General features: G+C 41.1%; 1 protein-coding gene across 1 annotated transcript in view; it reads left to right on the forward strand.

Moving 5' to 3' along the window:
• The window catches only part of SLC23A1 (solute carrier family 23 member 1), a 258,391-nt gene that overhangs the window by 35,027 nt on the left and 197,593 nt on the right, over positions 1-25,771 (forward strand). The window contains exons 3-4 of the mRNA XM_075206009.1: positions 15,345-15,502; positions 16,060-16,148. Of these exons, the coding sequence (XP_075062110.1) occupies positions 15,345-15,502; positions 16,060-16,148 (247 nt within the window). The remainder of the gene's footprint in view (positions 1-15,344; positions 15,503-16,059; positions 16,149-25,771) is intronic.

A 25,771-nucleotide genomic window follows, 5' to 3' on the forward strand; every position in this document is an offset into this window, starting at 1 on the left:
CTTGGAGACCCTAAACGCTAGCTAGACATAGCTCAGCTCTCTCAAGGCCAGCCAGCTTCTCCAGCGTTGGTCTCAGTGCACAAATGACAAAAACAAGCTTTTATGCATGATACTCCTCCCCCAGCCCTAGCTTGATGACACACCCACCTTCTCTTTAAGAGAAAACGCCCATCACTGCCTCTGTTTGCACTAACAGACACACCCTGTCTGTTTGCTGAGAGGAAATCATGTAAGTTAACAAAACTTTAAACTATACATAAGTCTTTACTTGGTTTAACCTGAATCTAGGTACATAACTGCGCCAATGTCTTACTCTACTTGTATGTTTTATCAGCATCTTGTCAGATAAATGCCTCCCTTTGTTACAATATATATATATGTGAATAGAAAATAAATAGTGTTTAAAAATATCAACCACAAAAAAGGAGCCAGTGAGTAAGATCTCTTACGTCAAACAATAATCAGAATAATTGCATTCATCTATATATATTCCTATTGTTATTCCTTTATTACCCATATAAATTCCTAATATGTCAGTGGAAATTCATGGCATATGGTGATAATGATGGATTAATAAACTATACAGTTATAAAAATATGTCTGTGTCAATATTGAATATTTTTTTTATTTTTTTATCTTGGTATGTTCTCAATATTCATACACACTTATAGGTACCATCAGTTAACTATCACCAGTGCTCAACATGGCCTGAAAAACTCCCTAATAATCTGCTCCACAGTACACCTATATAAAAATTAGATCCAAGGGACCCGGATTGTATTAATCTGTATATTGGCTATTAATAATCTCTGCCAGTATGGTGATCAAAAACCGTACTCCACTTACACTATCGTTTTTTATATCATCATAATGACTATTGGTTCAAAAATCGCTAGAATGATGTCATATAATGCTACAAAAATATATGTGGCTTCTTATAAGGGCAGTCTCCTACTCTATAGATACCAGTCCCCCCATCGCTAGTCTCTTTATAGAGGGTGCCTATATAGCCATTCATTCACTGCCTATTAAACATTTGCAGAGTAAAAAAACTGGACATATATATGATATAGCCTCATAATGGATCTAAACGCTATGATATAGTGCGATTTTTAAATTTCTAAGGTGCTTGCTGGGGAGCGCTAGCGGCAGGTCCTGATTAAGGGTTCTGGCCGCCCTAGGCTAATACGGCCGCAGCGCCCCCCCCCCCCCCCCTCCGAATATATAGGTGTATAGGAACACTCCTGAATATGAATGTTCAAGTGTATTCTCCAGCATTCAAATTTAGACAGATTGTGCCATTGTCTCTTACCTGTTCTTGCTCTTCTCTCTTGCAACTTTGTTATCCTCTCGCTGGCTTCTGGAAAGTTGGCGTCCTGTTTTGAAAATGCAAAAATGTATTAGAATGCAAAATGTTAACAAACCCTGAATGATTAGGCCCTTTAGTTAAACCAAAACACTCCATTATGGCCAACTAAAAGTACCCCATTGGACAGGCATATATAAGCAATATCTGAATATTTGTTGTCAATCAAATACAAACCTCTACCAGCCCCATCTCACTAATATTTAGTATTCTAGTGATTGCTGAGACCACCCATGTGACCACCACACAATCATGAGATTCTGCCCCCCAAAGCTGCTCTATATTTTAAATACCGCCTGCAGCCATTTTCCTTAACCACAACCCCCCCACAGCCATTTTCCTTAACCCCTGCTGCAGCCATTTTCTTTACCTCCCACCCTGCATCCATCCCACTTGCAGCTATTTTCCTTACCTCCACTCTGTAGCTATCCCCCCCCGTCACATCAAAACTCCCCCAGTCACATATATCAGCCCCCCTCCTCTGCCCTACTTCATACATATCAACCTCTCTCCCTCCCTATAGATTTTCATGGCAGCCCCCCCCCTCCCACCCTACAGATTTGTATGACAGTCCCCCTCTCCCTCCCTATACATATGCATGACAGTCCCCCCTCACCCTCCCTATAGACATGCAGGGTAGTCCCCCCCCTCCCTATAGATATGCAGGGTACTTCCCCCCCCTCCCTATAGATATGCAGTGTAGTTCCGCCCCTCCCTATAGATATGCAGGGTAGTTCCCCCACTCCCTATAGATATGCAGGGTAGTTCCCCCCCTTCCTATAGATATGCAGGGCAGTTCCCCCTCCCTATAGATATGCAGGGCAGTTCTCCCCCTCCCTATAGATATGCAGGACAGTTCCCCCCCTCCCTATAGATATGCAGGGCAGTTCCCCCCCTCCCTATAGATATGCAGGGCAGTTCCCCCCCTCCCTATAGATATGCAGGGCAGTTCCCCCCCCCTCCCTATAGATATGCAGGGCAGTTCCCCCCCCCTCCCTATAGATATGCAGGGCAGTTCCCCCCTCCCTATAGATATGCAGGGCAGCCCCCCCCTCCCTATAGATATGCAGGGCAGTTCCCTCCCTCCCTATAGATATACAGGGCAGTTCCCCCCCTCCCTATAGATATGCAGGGCAGTTCCCCCCCTCCCTATAGATATGCTGGGCAGTTCTCCCCCTCCCTATAGATATGCAGGGCAGCTCCCCCCCCCTCCCTATAGATATGCAGGGCAGTTCCCTCCCCCTCCCTATAGATATGCAGGGCAGTTTTCCCCCCTCCCTATAGATATGCAGGGCAGTTCCCCCCCCCTATAGATAAGCAGGGCAGTTCCCCCCCTCCCTATAGATATGCAGGGCAGTCTCCCCCTCCCTATAGATATGCAGGGCAGTTCCCCCCCTCCCTATAGATATGCAGGGCAGTTCCCCCCCCTCCCTATAGATATGCAGGGCAGTTCCCCCCCTCCCTATAGATATGCAGGGCAGTTCCCCCCCCCTCCCTATAGATATGCAGGGCAGTTCCCTCCCCCCTCCCTATAGATATGCAGGGCAGTTCCCCCCCTCCCTATAGATATGCAGGGCAGTTCCCCCCTCCCTATAGATATGCAGGGCAGTTCCCCCCCTCCCTATAGATATGCAGGGCAGTTCCACCCCTCCCTATAGATATGCAGGGCAGTTCTTCCTTTCACTTACCTGTAGTTGTGCCAGCGTTGCTCCTCTCCTCAGATCAGCAGAAAGGAAGTGAAGACGTCCTGCTTCCTGTCTGCTGCACAGCAACAGGCAGCCTGGCGATTGGCTGTGTGTTGCTAACCACTGACCACCAATGCTTTTGATCATTGAGCCCTCCACCCCCCGCGGCGACCCCCCCGCCGCGGCGACCCCCCACGGCGAATTTTACCTCATGAACACACATGCTGTGTTAGTGTGAGTGTGTGGAAAAAACTACCGGGTGACAGAGTGCTCAAGCTGCAGCGCCACCTGCTGGGCGGAGTTATATACTACACTGACCTACTAAATTCTTAGAATTATCTAATATATAAAAGCCGTGTGTGTGTGTGGCGATGAAGATGACAAGAACCTTTTTAACACCTTAAGTAGCTTGATTTGACTAGAATGCATGAGTATGATGCACGGGTTAACTTGTATTCATATATTAATGGATCAATCAATCACATGAATTCATATACATTACATGGTATTGAATGTCAGAAATTGAAATAGAATAGAAACAGAGACTGAAATTAAAAGTAAATAATGGGATCAGCCCAAAAAGCACACATAGCTAGTATTTTCATTAAGGCCATTAATGCTTACCCACTGGCTTATCTGTTATGGGTACCTAAAGCTTGGCGCCCAGCACACTCTGACCTCCTTAGACTCATGAAAGATGCCCTGTTGGTTTGGGACAAAACTTTGAAGGCAAAGGATGACCTAACCCTCCCTACATTCAATCTCTTCCAGCATACTCTGGCCAAACTCATCCTGACCTTAAACTTTCCTTCTGGTTCGCCAAAGGCATTACCTCTATTAAGAACATTTATTCAGACCAGATTATGTTATCTTTCACTCAACTGCGGGAGCATTTTTACATTACTAAGGATTACTTTTTTAAGTACATGCAGGTCCGTCATTGACTCCTGTCACTCTGCTACCAAAATCTGTCTCTGCAACACCCCTTCTTCATGCTAAACTGGCAACAGGGTCCAATAGGACCAGCATCTCTTTTTTTGTTTATGTATCTCAGAGATGGGGCGAACCAGTGAAGACCCCCTCCCAGCTACTCTGAGAGAGGGACATCAGGTAGGTGGTTGACTCAACCCAATGGGATAATGTTTTTCACACCACCCATCAGACGTTGCGATGCCTAAACCACACAGAAATGATGTTTAAATTGCTCCAATGGCTTTATTTCACCCTGGCCAAATTCCACAAGATTTGGCTCACAAAAAAACAAGAACTGATGGTGTAACTGCAGAGCGACAGGCGATAGTTTCATATATTTTGTGAGTGTCCAAGGGGTCTGCCGTCAATGTTTACATTGATAGTGACTGTCCCTCAGAACATTATCCCTTCCGCTCTGGATGTTGCTCTCCTTCACCTTTCACCCCCACTATGTAATAGATCAAATACTCATTGCTACATGGGTCTTAATTCCTCAGGCATGGAGAACACCATCTCTTCCACCTCACTCCAAGGTCATCTCTAAAGTCCAGTTGTGAGATGAAAACAGTGGGGTACCATACTCCTCCTCAGCACATTAAATAGTTTGCATGGCTTGAATATACATGACACCAAGCCATGACACCTTGCAACACATGACAACAAGCCATACAAGGAGCCCTCACGCAGTAAAGTCACTGGTCCATGTTTTATGTTGTAGATGTGAAGCTTGTTAACGTGGAACTACCTCTATGCACTGTACTGTTTGCTTTGATATGTGTGTACTGCACCCTTCCCCCCTCCACCTGTGTATTCCCTCCCTTCTTTTACCCCTCCCCCTCCATTTTTTTTTTTACTTTCTGTACCCTTAACTGTGAAATTCATAATAAAAACTGTTGTTGGGGAAAAAAAGGTTTAATTACAATAGTATACAAAAATGTATGCATAATCAAACCATAATTAAAGCTTGAAAAAAAAGTATGAAAAGTCTGATACTACCCTCATATGTAGGCCATTCAGTCTTTTAACTAAGGAACCTAAGAGCCACAATCCATAATTGAAGAGAAAGTATCAATCATCAGAGGATTTTTCAGATTCTCTTAGGTGAACTTCACTCAAGAAAATTATATCAACCTGGCATCTAAGCATGTTCTGCCAAACATTCTGCTCAAATCAGTGTTATTTTTATGCCATTCTATATTCTACTAGTGTCAATCAGAAGCAGTCTCCTTGACAGTAGCCAAAACCTGTACCTTGGAAAATATCTGTTAAGTTTGATACATTTCTCACCACATTTCATTGCAGGATATATGTTTATCTACAAGATCCTGCGATTATTCTTTAGCAGGAGGTATTTAAATCCCATTGATCATTTTTATAGTCTTTTAGCTCAATAATAAGTCATGAATTTTTTAAATTATATTATAATAATATAAATATTTATGATGCTGGTGCGTTACAAGTTGCTCCCCCTCTTGCAGCTGCTCTGCCTCCACATCCTCAAACTCCTCCTCCGTCTGCTCCTTTACAACCTCCATCTCCTTCTCCTTCTTACTCCTGTGAAAGGATTTCTAGGTCCTCAGCGATAATGGTAATAATGATATGTGAAGGAGTTAAAAATGTTGGTATTTGCCTTAAAAATACATTCAGCGTAATCACCAGCTCCAGCCTTGAACCATCTCAAAGACCCCTAGGACAGGGGATAATGGATGATGACATTGGGAGTACTGGCTCTAGTGAAAGTTGATAAGAACCCATAAAAGTGACATGAAGAGAACTAACTAGCTTTGTCAGAAGATTTATATTTACTGAGGAAAATGTCAATCATGTGTTTCTATCCTATAACCAGATCAAATGCTTTTTCATGTATAAATGTAACCCACTAATAAATGAGCACAGCTCAGTTCCATCTTGACATTGGCATGTCTGTGTCTTGATTACTGATCTCCTGGTTAACCAGCATCTTATCTCACTGATATCTGAAGGGACTTGATAAAGGAGAGGTAAAATTACCCTAACATTATGTGGGGGCTTGAATAGCCGGGATCTCGGACAACATGTACAGATGACAAATAACGCTTGCAGCATCAGCTAGAATCACAGACAGCTCAAACCCGTATGGTGAGTAAATTCAGCTGTGATTTTTTTCCACTGATTTACTTTCTGTCCAGTATTCTTGTTGTGTGTCTAAAAGCTGTTCATCTGTATATGGTAAGAGAGATTTCCTGAACCCAGATATCTGTTTAATAGCATAAAAAGCGCTACCTATATGGTTAAATTTAATACATGTCAAAAGTACTCACGATTGCATTTTAATATTTCATTTGGTTATTGTTCAGACTGTTCATATACTGTTCTACTTAGAAAAGCATTCTGATGATACTGTTCTACACTGGAAGCTGTCATTGATAGAACTGTTTTTGGATATGTTGTGGATGCAAAGCAATATTATTGTACGGTGCATTTATATAAGGATATATATTGCAGCAAAATATAGGGTATTTTTGGTCTCAAGTGTTACTATATTGGCCAGTTAATCACATACCCCTTAAAGGGAAGCCTATCTGTCTGTACAGTATAAAGAAATTACCACCTGGGTGATGTAATGACATTGTAAAAGGATATCCTACTGATTATGAAATAAGAAAGCAAAAATGGTTACAGCTGCAACAGAAATTTGCATGATGGTTCTAATTGTGTGTTTTCTGATTATATTTCTTTGTATAGTATGCAAATATTTTTCAGCAGGAATAGAAGGAATTAAGAGGTTTTTGAACGGTGGTATTGAGGTATAATTCTCTGTAAAATACAGATAACTGCTGTAATAGTGTATGCGGTAAAGCAACCCAACAGTACAGTATATTCAGAAATTGATCAATTCTGAATACGTGGGTGCACAAGCTAGCGGGGTTGTTAGGTTTATTTTTATAAACCCAACAAAGGTACTAGAATACAGAGAAGGAAATAAAAAACAGCAAATATTTAAAAACAAATATTTGACAGGGCAGGTTTCCCACTAGAGGGTACACTAGATCCAGAAAAGTGGAAAAGGTTTAAAAACACCATTAAAGCATGGATAAGCAGAAAAGGACATGCAGAGGTGGTTAACATGTGGTATACAGTATCATTAGAGATGAGAAAAAAGAAAAGAAGAGAGGATGCACACATAGGTACATGTCTATTAGACATGCCACCACATGCCTGTGAACCTGACAGCTTCATCACAGCAACCAGACAATAGAGCAGATACACCACCACCACCCTTACAGACAGAGTATGTAGTACCAAGAATGTATCCGCAATTATAAACTCATTCAGTGACCCCAGTGGACGCAGGTAACACTCCATCAATCACGTTTCAAACCCCAAGTCAAGTCCACCCTCAGTCTGCTAATAATGAAATAAATGATTATCCTGAGAGACAGTGTTTGCAATGTGGAATCTAATGCACCTCCTTGTACAGATAATTCTTGCAATGATGATAAGCCATTGAAGGATCACAATATCTGTCCATATCTGTCCATTAGGAGAAACAACAAATCCAAGGGTGAGAAGGAGAATAACATTGGAAAAGCAGATATTGCATGCCCACACTAATATGTATGCAGTCAGAATACAAAGGGTGCCTAACCCATATTTTGATGCTTATACTGCCAAAGGTGCTAATAATAGGAGTGATGACTCAAATAATGGGGTTAACAGCAAGAGCACCAGAAGGTGACAGGGGGGCTATTACTCATCCTGCACCCTCTGCAGAAGAAAGAAATACGTAAAACAGTGGTCTTGAATTTCTAGCCAGATTACAATGGTGGCATCATGAACAAAAGTTAAAAGCACCAGCAGCACCAGACATAACACAGAGAAATGATTCACTAAGGATGTATTTGGATAAATTAACTACCAGACAAAATGATGATGGTTTTTCTACAGAAACCCCAGATGGTCTAAGAATGTTAAAGACAAAGTTTTTGAATGGTTTAAAGAATGAGGTAACAAGCCAACTCTTTTCAGTCAGACCTGAGGCATTGTCTATGAAAATGTCATCTTTGCTACAGGTACTTGAAGGACTGGAGGGCCAGGAAGCAGAAAAAAGGGAAAAGAAAGCCCAAAAGACTCCCTGGTACAGGGAAAAGGAACATGGCAAGTAAGGCAGCAGCCCAAAGGAACAGAAACAGTAAGTGCAAGACAAAGCAATCATGGTGAGGACATGACTGGCAGATGTTTTTGGTGTAAATTACCAGGTTACATGAAGAAGGACTGCAGGAAATACAAGAAATGGCAGCAGCAGCAAATAGAAACCGTCCGTCCCCTGGGCACCATAAACAATGAAGATATGGCTCCCCATTGTTAACACCTTGTCCAGTTCTTGTAAACACCTCTGAAGAAGATAAGCTGCCTGGAATTACTGTGCAAAATTACACTGCCCACTGGTCAACAATTGGACTGCCTAATTGACACGGGGGCAAGTCAAACAGTATTGAGACACGATCAAGTACCACAAGAATTAGTGACCTCAGATAATGTAAAGGCATCAGGGTTGACAGGACAGCCCATACACCTTAGGAAAAGTAAAAAAGTGAAGATACAAGTAAACAAAGACTGTACTCTTGTCCCTATAGAGTTTCTCACTTCAAACACCTGTCCTGTAAATCTACTGGGTGCGGACATATTACAGTTAATGAGAGCATGCATTAAATACACCCCAGAAGGGATGGAATACACCAATCAACTTCCAGACAACATACCTCATCAGGTAGAAGCAGCAGTACAGGTGTTTTTGATACAACCAAGTGAAAACACATGTCAAGATGAGGCACCACTACCACAGTGGCTGAAGGATGCACCTGAGAAAATATGGTCAAAGGGAAAAACTCATGTGGGACTATTAAAAGTTACCCCGGCACAACTTCTACTAAAACCTAACACACTACCTATATGTGTTAAACAATATCCTTTGACTTTGTTCCAGAATAAAGCAATCCCAAAACAATTACAAGAATACCAAGGCAAAAGTATAGTAAAGAATGTCGATCACCTTTTAATACACCTTTATTCCCAGTCAAGGAGAGAGAACAGTAAGAGGGAGGAGCTCCCGAATTCAGGTTAATTAACGATCTCAGAGAAATAAATAAACGACTGGTTGTGAACCCACCTATTGTCCCAAACCCACATACCTTGCTGAACCAAATTCCTGTTACATCAATGTGGTTTACAGTTATAGATCTAGCAAGTGCTTTCTTTTCTGTACCAATAACTAACGATTCACAGAAAATGCTGGCTTTTAAGCATGAAGGAACACAATACTGCTGGTCCAGATTGCCGCAGGGAAGGGGTCACCAGCCCTTCAGAATTCTCAGAAGCAATGTCAACTGTCTTACAAGGTTGGTTACCACATTATCCTGAAACTACCCGACTATTGCAGTATGTTGATGACTTGTTGATAGCTGCTGATAGTGAACAACAGTGTAAAGAAGAAACTGTTTCTCTACTAACCTTTTTGGCCCAGCAGGACTGCAGAGTGTCCAAATCCAGGCTCCAAGCAGCACAGACAGTAATTTTCTTAGGACACTGCATTTCATAGGGCACTAAACATCTGACTCCACAAAGAGTACAAGCGATACAACAGGTAAAAACACCTTACAGCAACCAGACTCACTAAGTACGAGGTAGCATTGTTAAGTGCTTCACATGTCACAATCAAACGGTGCACAGTATTAAATCCAGCAACATTGTTACCCCTAATGCATGAATCTCAAGATTCAAAAGGAGGGAATAATAGTGAAGAACAAGAGCCGTCAGAAGAAAGACATTGTGATAGTGAAGGTGATGACGATGAATTGGGTGAAAATATTAACCACAATTTTTCTTTTTCACATGATCGCCTTGCTCTTATGGATATGGAAGCACAGACTTTTCCAAATGTTACTGACTCTCCCTTGTCTAATGCTGTGTATGAACTTTTTGTAGATGGTTCCAGGTATTATGATAACGGCTCATCATTTACAGGATACGTGGTGACTACAGAAAATGAAGTAGTTGACTCAGGACCACTATCATCGATACTGTCAGCACAAGCTGCTGAACTGATAGCACTCACCAGGGCATTGGAATATGCAGAAGCAACCACTGCCAATATCTACACGGATTCCAGGTATGCTTGGGGAGTGACACAGGACTTTGGTCCAATATGGAAAAGCAGAGATTTCAAGACCTCTAGTGGTAAGGACATATAGCATGCCAGTCTAATAAGAACTTGTTTAGAGCATTGCAATTGCCACACAAGGTTGCCGTAATTAAAATACAAGCACATACAAGGAATGAGACTTTTGTTTCAAAAGGGAATACGTTTGCAGATGCAGGAGCAAAAAAGGCAGCTAAGAGAAAGCCTGAAAGAGAAGTATACACGGTACAGAAAGAAATGCCTAACTACACTGATCTAAAAAAGTTTCAACAACAAACAGGACCATTGGAGAAAGAAAGATGGAAATGATTAGGAGCACAAGAAGATTGCATTCATATGTGGAAACTGAATGATAAACTCTGTCTTCCACAGGTTTTGTTCCCTCCCATGTTACAGATAGCTCATGGACAGCCACACCTGGAACAGATGACTAGTGTGGTCCAACAGCATTGGATAGCTCAAGGATTCAATAAAGCCTGCTACAGACTATGTTCAGAACTGCTGGATCTATGGAACTTCAAATCCAGGAAAAAGGGTAAAAAGTCACAAGAGCCTGATTCAGACCTACTGCCGCATAAGCTGAAACCTGGCGATTGGGTGTACTTAAAGAAACACGTAAGGAGAACTTTTGAACCAAAATTCGAGGATCCGTATCAGGTCTTGTTGACCACGCCCACATCAGTGAAACTCCAGAAACGAGACTCCTGGGTGCGCGCATCACACTGCAAAAAGACGCTGGTCACACTGGACACATAACCTAGATCTCTGTGATAACACAGACATGGGACCTGTTTGCCCACAACAAACTGCAGTATTTGAACCATGTATGTTGCAGCATAACACTAGTGTCTGTGTATGGGCATTACACCCAAAGGAATATGAGACACTAATAGAGGTAGCCCCTCAAATGGTCTGCATAATCACATATGATGAAAAAATACTAACCTACGGGCTGACCTACCCATTTTCAGGGTGTCTCATGAATATAACACATTTACAATGGCAAGGGAAAGTGTTGATATTTTATAAGGACCAAATGTCACAGGTAGACAAAATGTTCAAGTATAATAACCTAAGTCTGCCTCAGTTAACCTTAAATATAGAGGAAATAGTAAAAATTGTAAATGAAACAAGAATGCTGATTGAACATTTGAAGCAGGTAAACTATACTAACAATCACGCAAAAATGGTAACGGTTATAGAGGGTAATGAATTAAAAGCTCTAGCCACCAAACTGAAGGATGATTTAGAGCAACATTGGTGGGATGTATTTACCGGATCATCTCCATGTATGACTGGTATATTTAACTTACTAGTACACCCACTACTCATTATCACTGTGGTGTTGATCATATTGATAGGATGGAACTGGTATATGTCATGTGCGTTCAGAAAAGATATACAGAGATTACAGCAGAGGCATGAAGAAAAGATACTTTTTGAATAATCAGGTGCAGAAATGCTGATATCTCTACTCGCTCCCGGGTGAATGGTGAAAGACCCTTGCTGTCTCACAAGAGACTGTACAAAAGTAGTCTGGGCTGCGTTAGGTGTCAGGCCGTAACATTTTTAACCTTATATATATATATATATTATTAAAAGGAGGGAGGTTGTGAAAGGATTTCTAGGTCCTCAGTGATAATGGTAATAATGATATGCGAAGGAGTTTAAAATGTTGGTATTTGCCTTAAAAATACATTCAGCGTAATCACCAGCTCCAGCCTTGAACTATCTCAAAGACCCCTAGGACATGGGATAATGGATGATGACATTGGGAGTTCTGGCTTCAGTGAAAGCTAATAAGAACCCATAACAGTGACATGAAGAGAACTAACTAGCTTTGTCAGGAGATTTATATTTACTGAGGAAAATATCAATCATGTGTTTCTATCCTATAACCAGATCAAACGCTTGTTCATGTATAAATGTAGCCCACTAATAAATGAGCACAGCTCAGTTCCATCTTGACATTATCTCATTGATATCTGAAGGGACTTGATAAAGGAGAGGTAAAATTACCCTAACACTCCACATCCTGCCACTCCTCATCCTTCTCCAAATGCTCATTCTCCTGCCTCTTAGGTAGCATATTGTGGTGCTAACTGCTCTGTGGAACATAATACATAAACATTTTAATTTTTCATGTAATATGTGTCATTGTTAGAAAAATATATTAAATTGTGTATGTGCACTGTGCAATAGTAAATGTATACAATGTACCTCTTCATACACCCAAAAATATTTGATTATGTAACATACAGGTTAAAATATATAATAAATATGTATATTACATAATTATTTTTAATAAGACTATGTAATAAATGTAACATTTACAATCCTAAATGTCTTGACAATCATTGGTCATACGTCATGCAATATTATTAATATTCTTTTTTTTACTGCTGTGTTTGATCTATCACACTAAAAAATCATGTTATCTGATAAAACTTTTATACATAGCAGAAAATCAGCAATCATCACAGATAACATTGAGATGTGTCTTGTATACCTCTTACTATTTTCTAATTACACGTGGGTGCTGTCTTTTCATATCACTCCATCACACTGGAGATGGCGAATGGAATGTTCTATGAAAGATATTTCATTATCTTATGACACCTTATAAATAAAGAATGGTAATAATAATCTTCTCCTCACAACCATTTGGCCTTTCTTTACCTTTTATTGCCTGGATTTTCATTTCCAGGCTTCTTACATGTAAGAGGTAGGGCACTTCAGTTGAAAAATGAACCACCCTTCAGCATTAACCACATAAAAACACCAAGGATGCAAAAATAGGTCTCCACACATGCATCAGGAGCAAAGCTGCATTGTCATCACCTTTCCGGCACCAAGCTGTTTGAAGGTGATAAAGATGTCCTTTTATTGTTAAAAACTAAATAAATAAATATATATATATATATATATATATATATATAGATGTGTGTATGTATATATATATATCTATCTATCTATCTATCTATCTATCTATCTATCTATCTATCTATCTATAATATAAATGCTTAGTGGCGTGTGTTAGTCTGTCTGTGTGTGTGTGTGTGTGTAAAAAATAAAACCAAGCTGCAGCGCCACCTGCTGGGCGGAGTTATACACTGACCTACTAAATTCTTAGTGTGTGTGGAAAAAAAAAATCAGAAAGGGCTGAAATTTGGTATACTAAGATGTTTTTAATTTGTTAATTTAATTTGTTAATTGTTAAAAGTGTTTATAAAGATTTAAAATATATATATATATATTTCTTGAAGGAGAAGTGACAATTGGGAGTGGTTGGTGGTTGCCAGGGGTGACAGTGGGGAGTGGTTGGTGGTTGCCGGGGGTGACAGAGTGAGAGGAGTGTGATATTTAGGACCGCTGAGAGAGATCCCTGTGTCTGGATAGACATCTGGATAGATGTGGCGATGAAAATGAAGGATGAGGTGATGGAGCAGAATGATGAGGTGGTGACATGTGGACAAAACCACGTTAAAAAAAGGGCGCTTACGTCGGGAAGTAACGCTCTTCCCCTGAGGAGGCCTGGGCTATGGCCCAAATGCATGACAAGAACCTTTTTAACACCTTAAGTAGCTTGATTTGACTAGAATGCATGAGTATCATGCATGGGTTAACTTGTGTATATATATATATATATATATATATATATATACAAATGTAGTCTAAATATGACTGAGAAATATGGGGAACCAGAGGGCTAGAAAAAGTATATGTTTTTATAGTCCGCAGTTTGTGAGAAACGAGGTTCAGACAGGTTGAGGCAGTATTAATGCCTAGTTTCCCCACAACTATTATAAAGCCTCAATTGACAAATCTCTTACCTGACAATTATGCCTATCCCTGGCGGCCAATATGTTTCCGTCTGCATGCCCAATGAAATTGTTTTATTTCACATTATCACTTAGAACAGACATCAGAAGAAATTTAGTCCATCTAACTTCCATCAACACCTCCCCAAAGCAACTGATTCCATCTTTCATGCAAGCCCTTCATCACTCTCATGTTTGTAATTTCACTGGGTTCATACTAATGTAAACCTAGACATATGTCATTTTTATAATAAAATATTTTGTGGATTTTCTTTTTGCTTTATAGGGAGAGATTCAACTACAAGAATTGTCGTACCTGAATGTCTCTAGTTCACACATCTTGTTTTGGAGACTGTCAATACATGTTTAATAGATTTTTGGACACTTCTTTGTTTCTTCTCAGAAGTTGGAACCCCATGACCCTGGGATTGGGGTCCTCCATTCCCCACCTAGTGTAGCATAGGATCAGGGTAATAACCCCACAGCATGCCTTTGCAATACTAAACAACCCCTCCAAAGTTCTAAAGCTCAAAGTTCAAACCCCCATGCCATTGCAGGATGGTTCAGACATAAGAGGCTTGCAGACGAGATATTCTTATATAGATTATCTTATGAGCTCAATAGTGGTAGGAAAAACTTCAATATTTTCATGTCGCTTCTCATATACCTAATTTATTGAAGCTGTCTGACAATCAGGTATACGAGATATAGTAGGAACAATATTTGAATTTCTAGCAGAACTCTTTAATTACTGGCAGGATAAACTTATGAGAGCTCAGAGCTCACATAAAAGAAAATATCAGGAGTAAGAAAAAGGAAGCTGAGCTCACAGGAATACATAAATATAAAAATGCAAATTTGCATTTCACTGAGTGGCGTAAATATTAATTGGAAAAGGGTAGTACTGTGTATGACATATACTCTGCTGTTATATGCTCATGTATAAACAATAATAGCTATCATGGCCTTAGAGCTGCTAAGGCTATGATGGTTATGTATACAATATATGTAACATTATGCTGCTAAACAGCGAGAATGGTGACGATTCCAGGGGAAGCTTTATTAGAAAGGGAGAGGATCTCGTAGAGGGGTTATTTAAGGGGGAAAACCTTTTAAAACCTCTCTTTGCTATGCAAGTAGGCTCTCCATCAACAGCACTCCACTTCCAAGAGGCTACAGGTATAGATTCTGAATATCAACAGGTTTTCTCTTCCCACACTGATTATTGAGTCTTACATACAGGAAATGTTATCAAATGAAAATCTTGCATATCTTTAGCAAAAATAAAGGTTAAAACTTAAACTATTTTTAATGTTTTACAGCACTACTTAACTTGCTTCAGTGGAACCATTGCTATACCATTTCTTCTGGCAAATGCTCTTTGTGTTGGAAATGATCAACATACTGTAAGCCAGCTTATAGGAACAATATTCACCTGTGTGGGAATCACTACATTTATCCAAACAACTTTTGGTGTAAGGTATGACTTCTTCTTAATGTATTTATTTGCTTTAAACTGGACCTCTATTGCTCAACTAACTTTAAAGTTATCTGCCCATACTAAATCAACATATAATGTATGAAAACATCTATAGATCATGATTTTTTAGGGTGTTATTCACCTTTCCCTCTATGCTTTCTATGGAAAAGTACTATTCTATGAAATCAAAAGAAACATTTTTGGAAACAGTTTAAGGGCTAGGACTAAGAGGGTTTTGTACTGGTTATATTTGTAAGAGCAATTTCTTTTTATTTTACATTGAAAATAATGACGATAATACGTTTGTATAAGCTAATCATAGTTAACTAAACCTAGCTCAATTAATCCTTAACTATAGAGCACCATTTACTACAATAAACTCCATCTCTATATTTCAAATGTATTTTGTAAGAGGAGACCCCGCTAAAAATACCTTGTACTATAGAGTAAAATTTCATCAGGGATCTGAGACAAAAAAAAATAATTTTAGGGCAGTAGTTGCAGTAGTTAATATAGACTTACTATGTACTGTATGGTCATAGATTTCTCTGTTTCAGGCTACCTCTATTTCAAGCAAGTGCATTTGCATTTTTGGTTCCTGCAAGAGCCATATTAACACTGGATAAGTGGAAATGCCCCCCTGATGGTAAATATTCTTTGTCTTGCCCTTTTATACATGATTTGTTTAAGTCTTATTTATGCATCTATTGAGTCTCTTTAAATCAGTGCTGTCCAACTAGCTACCAGCCAGTCCAATTTCTGCAGCCCATGGCCTGAAGTGACAGTGTGTGCTGTTGTAATCCAAACTGTTTGGATTCACTGCACAAAAGCCCTTGTGCTAAATCACAAGACTACTAAGCCCTTCACACTAGCTTAGGCATGTAGGGCCTTTTTCAGTTTTGCATGTAAGTGAATGTGTATGTGTGGCGTATTCCGAGTTGAATATGTGTCCAGGTCTGAATGGGCAGTAGATGTGTTCGCCTGACAGCAGACACACCTCTCAGACACTGGCGACTCACTTGCAAACATGTACACAAACTTTTATTTTATGTGTTACTAATGTAATTGTTATGAGTCATCATTTAAACTTAAGCAATCTAGCTAATAAAGCAGCATTAACTTCCCGACATTCATACAAAAAAATACAAAATTTCCTACAACATATTCAGCAAATTCCAATCTATGGCCGAATGTCTATTAAAACCTCTAATTGCAAGCAGTTTGCTAATTTGGGTGATCATCTTCATCATACGCTGCCTACACCTGACCCTGACATCCGCAAATAAAACCTCTTTTTCAGTCGTATCTGCAACTGCATCCCAGTCTGAATCCAAGCGTAATTGCTTGAACACGCCATTACAGTACATTGTCTAAGTTAGAACACCCCTTTTCTCAATCGTTATACCTCTTCAGGCGTAAGAAGTCATAAATACCAAAAAGTCGCAGGTCTGAATAGTTGCAGTTGCGTACGTTTACTTTCTGAGTATGTACAATGTGAACTCTGAATCAGTCCCATAATGTCCCTGCTGTCAGAGACCATTGACTATCATTGATAAAGCCTACAATAGGTAAGTGGTCGGCAATTTCATTTTAAATTGTTGACTACAGATTGAATGTGTTGTGGGTACCAATAAAGTATGGTGGTGTGCACTGACCACCAATGAGAGGGTATAAAAAAATCATATACAAATAGAGGAAATGTATGTATTATTGAATTAATGTAAATTAATATGATAGGAAGAATAAACATATTAGGTGTTTGTGTTAGTGTCCAATGACTTCTGGTACACTGAGGGGGGAATTTAATTCACAGTGGTAATTGTTTTTAGCATGTAAGTGATTTTATAGCGGTTTTCACTCATTCTGGAAAACGTTAACTTTACCCGTTATTCAAATCTATTTTTAACGCACCGTTGTGTTTGCAAAAACTGTCCCATTGCAGACAAGTAGATGATCCATTGAAAGTATAGGGAGGGAGAAGCATTCAAATCTATTCAATTATTTTTTAAGCGGCGCAGTAAACTGTCAAATTGGCATTTTTATCTCGCACCTCTGATAACTGTGAAAAAAACTGAAAACATAAGAAAACTATAAAAATCATGTAATAATGGTTAAAAAAATTATGCTTCTCAGTAATGTATAACATAGAAAAGGTGAATTTTTTTTACAAAAAACATGTTAAAAAAAAAAATTATTTAACACAATCATCACTAATATATTCATGTACTATTGTGTTTTGTTATGGTATACATATAAATGTGCTAAACAAAAGTGAAGTGTGCAGATAGTATATAATAGAAGGTTGTGTAATGCAATACAAATGTGTACTAATCTATGCCAATGCAATAGTTTACCAAAACGAACCATTAACTACCAGCAAATAACAGTTTGCTGATGTCCACGTTAAACCGTCCCCTCCCCTACCATAAAAATTTGCATGCACCAATGGCTAACACGCGGGGGCGGCGTTACCGGTTTTCAAATTGAATACCACAATTTTTAACGAAGTGTTAAGTAAAAACAGTCACGATTGCATATCCAAACCTGTGCGGATCATTTTGCATTTTTTAACGCAGCATTAAAAAAAATTACCACTGATAAATTGAATTCCCTCCTGTTTTTCCGGACAACCAGTGATCGAAATGGAAATTTAGAAGTGATGGTATGGAAATTTAAGAGAGGCGGTATGAAAATGTAGTGGGAATGTAAGTAAATGGAATGTGATAGTTTTAGAATAATTTGATAGCTTTACAATAAAGGTAGTATAAGAGGCAGTATGGCATACCACTCTTCTTGTTCTGTTTAGTGAATGTGTTTCCTAGTTTCTGCTCTGTATGCTTATTTAAATTTTCAGCATTTGTATAGTTAAATGATTCTTTGTATTTATTCAGGTTAGCTGTGCTGCAAATATATGTCCTACGTAGATCTGATTTTATTCATAATGGAAGTTTTGTTACTTGATTCATTATTTATATTTTTAATGAATTACCAAAAGTTTAAGGAATTGATATATCCAAAAGTAGGGAATTTGATGTCTAAGAAAATGCCTACAACTCTAAATTATACAGTAACAGTCAGACAAACCTAAAGGTGACCTATTCCAAAGGTTAAAATTACTATTCTTATTAAGGGCATCCATCAAATATTCCATTCATTATAACTAGAGATGTTCACTGACATTAATGTTTTGTTTTTGAATCTGGATTAAGCTTGTATTTTGGTTTTGGCAAAACCACCCTCGTGTGTTTTGGTTTTGGATCTGTATTTTTAAGAAAAATTGCTAAAATATGCTAAAATCACATAATTTTGCTCCTACATTATTATTAACCTCAATAACACTAATTTCCAATCATTTACAGTCAGTTCTGACCACCTCACAGTTATTTTCAAAGACTGCAGTGAGCTGGCTGGATGCTAAGCAACAGAGCAATGACACAAACACATGGCAGTTCAGAGCACATCTAGGAAACATTTCCCCACAGCAGTGACAGAAAAGAATAGTGGTGCAATATGGAATTGTCCATGGGCCCTCCCACCCACCCTTATGTAAGATATTCAAAATAACATGTACAGTTTAACAACCAGTAGGGTCAGAGGAGTGCCCGTACAGTCTGCTCACATTGGTACTACCTCTTAGAAGGCGTGGAGTCTAACGGAGAGGGAGGTTTTCACCAGAGGCTCCCGCAAGAGGGTTTGGGCTTCGCAGCTCCCAGAACATAGGTCACGGTACTCCTAGGAGGAGAAGAGCGAAACTGTAATCAGAACCGAGATTATAGCTGAGGATGCCATTGATGAGAAGTATCTGAATTGTTGAGAGACTAGGAAAACAGGGAAACAGTAGGGCTGATATACTGGGAGCCAGGATCAGGAGAGCAGTAGGCTGGTTACACAGGAGGCAGGTAGCGATGGTCAGCATAGCGATTGCCACAAGGATAGGGGAGTAGACACAGAGGCTGTGATGATTTGCGGATTGATGCGCTGTAGACTCAGAGAACAGGTGGTGATAATCTGAAGAGCGTTTACCACAAGGATAGTGGAGTAGACACAGAGGATGTGACAATTTGCGGATTGATGCGCTGGAGACTCAGAGAACAGGTAGCAGTCAGGAGCCAGGGAACAGGACGTCTAAACAGGAGGAGAGACCTGAAGATCTGCAAACTAACATAGGTAAGAGGTGTGCTTAAACAGTTAAGTCTTGCATCCGATTGGCTGGAAAGAATGAATGGGGAGATTGAAGGTTTGCGCATGCTCAGATCAGCTGCGTCCATCCCGGAGGAGTACAACTGCTAGAAAGAAAGTGAGTAATAGCGGGTAGTTCGTCGATCAGCAGGTCTGAAGTGTGACAGTACCACCCATTTTAAATGTGGACACTGGACACCTAAGCATGGGTTTGTTAGGATTTCTGTAATGCAATCTCTTCACCATAACAGGAGCATGAACGTCAGAAGAATCAATCCACGTGCGTTCTTCAAGACCAATGCCCTTCCAATCCACATGATACTTAATTTTGCCATGAGAAATCTTACTGTCCAGAATCTGACTTATCTCAAATTCCTCACTATGGGAAGAGGTGCCGGAGATGCCCTAACGGGAGAGAGCCTATTAATGATGAAAGGTTTGAGTAAGGACATGTGAAAGGTTTTGGAAATCCGTAGAGCAGCCGGCAACTTCGTTGTACCGAAGCAGGATTGATGACTTGGAGTATGTGGAATGGACCAATAAATCGGGGCGGAAACTTCATGCATGGCACTCTAAGTCGGATGGTCCTAGTGGACATCCACACCTTTTCACCAATTTTTAAAGGAGGAATGCTTAATGTTTCTTATTGGCAAAATGTTTGTACAGGGAGAAAGATTTCTTGAGAAATTTAAGGGGTTGAGTCCAGATGGAGACAAAACTCTGATGCGCCTTATCAACCGCAGGCATGTGGGTGGGTGGGAGGGAAGCAAACCTAGGAAGGTTCGGATGGTGCCCTTTGTGAGGACACCATGATTGGAACCAAAGCTCAATCGATACCCGGTCTTCTAGGTTCACAGGGCACACAGATAAGGAGACAGTAAATAAATAATAATCCCTTTTATTAAACAAAGTGCACACACTTAGTAAAATACAACAGTGCTCCCCAAGGATACACTTGTTCCCCCACCAAATATATCAAGTGTCAGAAAATCACCAGTGCAAGTATCAACTCTCCAACAAAGTCCCCAGCAGGTCACCTCCAAGCACAGAGTCCTATCAGGCCCAAATTCCTGGTAATACAATCCACAGCTGACAATCCAAGTGGGCCAGGGTTTCTGATCCTTAAGGTGGGTCGGTGTATCTTTCTGATCCCAGCCGCTCGGCCAACTCTCCACCAGCTTGGTGGGACCCTGGGTATTAGTCTCCCTACCCATGTAGGCTCAACAATTTCCCAGAATCTGCAAGTGTCTCTCGATGGAGTGGTAACAGAATCAGTGCCAGAGGTACACTGTCCGATCTGTGTCAAGAAGAGCCTGCTTCAGGCATTCCTTTCTGGTCATGGGAGAATACAGTTACTCTCAATCAATCCAAGTCCTTGTTCTCTCAAGATTCTCCAACAACCACCCCCCTCCCCCAGCCAGCTCCTTTTTGTCCCTTCTCACAAGACACCCGATCCTGGCCCCCTCCCTGGGTCAACCCTCTGCTCATTGTCCTCTTGTGATTGGTGGTGTGAAGAGTTTGGGTGGTAACAGGGGTGGAAGAAGAGCATGATCAGTGATCTCCCACCTGCGGTGATGATGCCATTCAGACTGTATTGAAGAGTTGCTAGAACAATAGTTAGCAAACAGGGAGAGACCCCCTCCTGATTTTAGATAAAGCAATGACCCTCCTCTTTTTAACCCCTTCCACTCGTTTTTGATGTCACAGGGTCCACAGCTGTTTCACACTTCCTGTGAACTGCCTCCCCCCTCCCTCTCCGGACACCACAGCAATAACAGATCTGGCCACCAGGCGGCAATTAATAACAGAGTGGGCCACGGTTGTTCAGTTGGCCCACTGAGGACAGACCGGGTTGGCACAATATTCCCAATATAAGGCCCGGGTCTGTCACTTGAGTAATAAAAATGGAGTAGAAGAAGTATATTCTTGGTAAAGGTTATTGTGTGCAAATTCTGAACATGGCAGGAGATCAGACCAGTTGTCTTGAGAGGCTGAAGAATAGATTTGAATAAACATCTCCAATTCCTGGTTTACTCTTTCAGTTTGTCCGTTAGATTGCTGGTGATAGGATGAAGAGAAGTTGAGTTTGATATTAAGAAGTTTTCACAGAGCTCTCCAGAATCTAGATGTAAATTGAACTTCTCGGTCAGATACAATCTCCAAGGGAAACCCTTGTAGCCAAACAATTTCCTTCACAAATAACCAGGCCAGCTGAGCAGCCGAGGGTAGGCCAACAAGAGATGCAAAGTGAGCCATTTTAGAAAAGCATTTTATGACCACCCAGATGGTGTTGAACCCTTTACTTGAGGGGATATCTGTAATAAATTCCAGGGAGATGTATAGTCGAGACCTGGTAGAGGCAAAGGGACTAGAGAACCAGCCGGGCTTACACGAGGAGTCTGTTGTGCACAGAGATTACAGGCAGTTACAAACTGTTTGTATCGGTACGAAGGGTAGGCCACCAGTAATTTCTGGAAATTAGTTCAGTTGTTCTCCAGATTCCAGCATGACCAACGAAGCTTGAGGCATGATACCATTGGATTAATTTCTTCTGGAGAGTCTGAGGAACAAAAGTTTTTCCAGGTGTTGGCGTAGGTGAAGAGGATACTGATGTGGCCAACAGACAGTTAGGATCTAGAATAGGACGAGACAAAAGTTCTGCTGGTTCGGGTTCATGGGAAAAGGCTCAAGAAAGAGCATCGGCCTTCTTATTTTAAGAGCCCTGTTTAAAGTTGATGTGCAGGTTGAAGCGGGCCCCACAAGGATTTAGGCACTGAGCTGTTTGGAGATAGAGCATATTCTTGTGATCGGTAATGATATTAACTGGAAACTGTGCACCCACTAAAAGGTACCTCCATTCAAATAGAGCTAGTTTCATAGCTAAGCTCTCCTTATCACCAATAGCATAGTTCTTCTCTGCTAGTAAAAATTTCAGAGAAAAGAAGGCACAAGGATCTGACTTTTTCTCTGGTGGGAAATACTGTGAGAGCACAGCACCTACTCCGACCATAGAGGCATCAACCTCAACAAGGAAGGGCAGAGAGGGGTTAGGCTGTCTGAAAATAGGAGCTGTTGAGAAAGCCTTTTTAAGGATGTTGAATGCTTCAATAGCATCTGGAGGCCAAGTTTTTGTTTCAGCTCCCTTCCGAGTGAGTCCCCCGATTGGGGCTACAAGAGTGGAATAAATTGACGATAATAGTTGGAAAACCCTAGAAAATGCTGTATAGCTTTAAGTCCAATTGGAAGGGGCCACTCCAGGACAGGCCGAACTTTATCTGGGTCCATCTGTAAGCCATAGCCCGAGACGATGTATCCCAGTAAGGTCATCTAGGAGGTCTCAAAAGAGCATTTCTCGAGCTTGCAGAATAGATTATTTCTTCGCAGCTATTTGGAGTCGATGACTAGCTAGATCTCAGGAGAAGATCAAAATATTGTCTAGGTACACCATTGCACAGGAGTAAAGTAAATCCCTAAAGATCTGGTTCACGAAGGTCTGAAATACTGCTGGGGCATTGCACAGCCCAAAGGGCATTACTAGGTACTCATAGTGACCATCCCTTGTATTAAAAGCAGTCTTCCATTCGTCCCCCTTAAAAATGCAGATTAAATTGTAGGCTCCTCGGAGATCTAGCCTGGTGAAAATCTGTGCTCCTTTTATGTGGTCAAAAAGTTCGGTCACAAGTGGAATAGGGTACTGATTCTTGACTATGATAGCATTTAAACCCCTATAATCATTGCAAGGACGTAAAGTCCCGTCCTTCTTCACAAAGAAAAACCCTGTGCCTGCTGGGGAGGTTGAAGGTCACATATTCAGCTATAGCTTGTGTCTCGGGTATGAATAACGGGTACACCCGACCTCTGGGAGGTGTTTTACCCAGTTGGAGGTCAATAGGACAATCCCAAGCATGATGAGGAGGCAGGATCTCGGAAAGGACTTTATCAAAGCGATCGGAGAAGGGTTTGAGATGAGGAGGCAGGAGCGTCCCAGGATTGCCAGACTGAGTTGAAGAAGACAGTAGGGGTTTGACCTGGATCAGGCAGCGGAAACGGCAACAAGCTCCTCATGCGAAGATCTGAGAGGCAGACCAGTCAATATGAGAAGAATGCCGTTGGAGCCAGGGAAGGCCCAGAATAATTGAACTGATGACCTGGGAGAGAACAAGGAAGGAGATGGTCTCAAAATGTAAAGCTCCTACTTGAAGAGTGATTGGCTTGGTCTGACGGAGAATGGTTCCATTATCAATACGATTGGCATCAATAGCAGTTATGGTAATGGGCTGAGGCAGAAGTTCAGTAGGTATTGATAAATTCTTGACTATAGCGGAGGAAATGAAATTCCTTGCAGCCTCTAAATCCAAAAGAGCATGGCAATTGAACGGCACAGAGAATCCAGGAATGGTCACAGGAATAAAACACACTGAAGCTTTTTGGAAATTTGGAAAGGATTTTGATGTCCCCAGCCTTACCTCCCCAGAGCAGGTATTTCCCTGACATTTAGGACATGAGACTATGCGAAGACCGGACTTGCCACAGTAGATGCAGGGATTATTGAAAATTCTTCTCTGCCTCTCTTCAGGAGAAAGTCTGGAGCGGCCTAGTTGCATAGGGTCCTTGGGAGGGCTGGGCGGCCGGAAATGGGGAACCAGTTTGATTGCGGACCGTCGGGTAGAGTCTGTCTCCAAGGATCTTTCCTGGGAAGTAAGTGTCCACTCGATGGAAGAGAGAAATCAGAATATCAAGGAAGGTAGGTAATTCCTGGGAAGCGAGGACATCCTTTATACGGTCTGAGAGACCTTGCCAGAAAGCAGCGGCCAAGGCTTCGTTATTCCATTGGAGTTTTGATGAAAGAGTATGGAATTGCAGCACAGTGGCCTAGTAGTTAGCACTTCTGCCTTGCAGCACTGGGGTCATGAGATTGATTCCCGACCATGGCCTTATCTGTGTGGAGTTTGTATGTTCTCCCTGTGTTTGTGTGGGTTTCCTCCGGGTGCTCCGGTTTCCTCCCACACTCCAAAAACATACCAGTAGGTTAATTGGCTGCTATCAAAATTGACCCTAGTCTGTCTGTCTGTCTATGTCTGTGTGTGAGTGTGTGTCTGTATTAGGGAATTTAGACTGTAAGCTCCAATGGGGCAGGGACTGATGTGAATGAGTTCTCTGTACAGTGCTGCGGAATTAGTGGCGCTATATAAATAAATGGTGAGGATGATGATGATGATGATATTACGTATTGAGAAACAGACTGAAAACCCTGGCGAAGTCTGAGGATATTTGAAGCTGCTGATGACACCTGGCCTGGTTCATCAAAGATTTTCCGGAAGGCCAAAATAATGGTTTTGCTATCCTTGAGAATGGGGTCATCTTTTTCCCAAAGAGGGGACGCCCACGTCAGAGCCGGTCCAGACAGTAGGAAAATAATATAGGCCACTTTAGTACGGTCCGAGGGAAAGTTCTGCGGAAGTAACTCAAAGTGAATTGAGCACTTATTATTGACAATACTTCGGTACTCCATCAAACTTTTGAGGAGTTGGCAATCTCAAGGAAGAAGCCGCTACTGTCGGCAGTTGGGCGTCAGAAATGGGAGCCGCAGCTCGTGGTGGAGCGGGAGGAGTGCCTTGCAAGTTATCCACACGGGCAATCAAAGTTTGAAGGCAAAGAAAGCTGGGGTAGACACAGGCTGTGATGATCTGCGGATTGATGCGCTGGAGACTCAGAGAACAGGTGAAGATAAACTGCAGAGCGTTTACCACAAGGATAGTGGAGTAGACACAGAGGCTGTGACGATCTGTGGATTAAGTCACTGGAGTCTCAGAGAACAGGTAGCAGTCAGGAGCCAGGGAACAAGACATTTGAATGGAAGAAGAGACCTGAAGTTTTTTCCTACCATCAGTAGCCTGACAAACTGAAGGAGGGGTTGCCGTTGTGCACATACCATTTCAGTTGTCAGCTTACTCACCAGGAGCTCATTGCATCTCTTGTGATCTGGGACAGTTGGAAATAAAGAGAAGACATAGCTCTTAAACCTAGGATCAAGCTTTGTCGCCAAAATATAGTGATCCGATTTCAAGATGTTGATAACTCTACAATCCT

This window comes from Mixophyes fleayi, chromosome 4, assembly GCF_038048845.1.
Source record: "Mixophyes fleayi isolate aMixFle1 chromosome 4, aMixFle1.hap1, whole genome shotgun sequence".
NCBI classification, from domain to species: Eukaryota; Metazoa; Chordata; class Amphibia; order Anura; family Limnodynastidae; genus Mixophyes; species Mixophyes fleayi.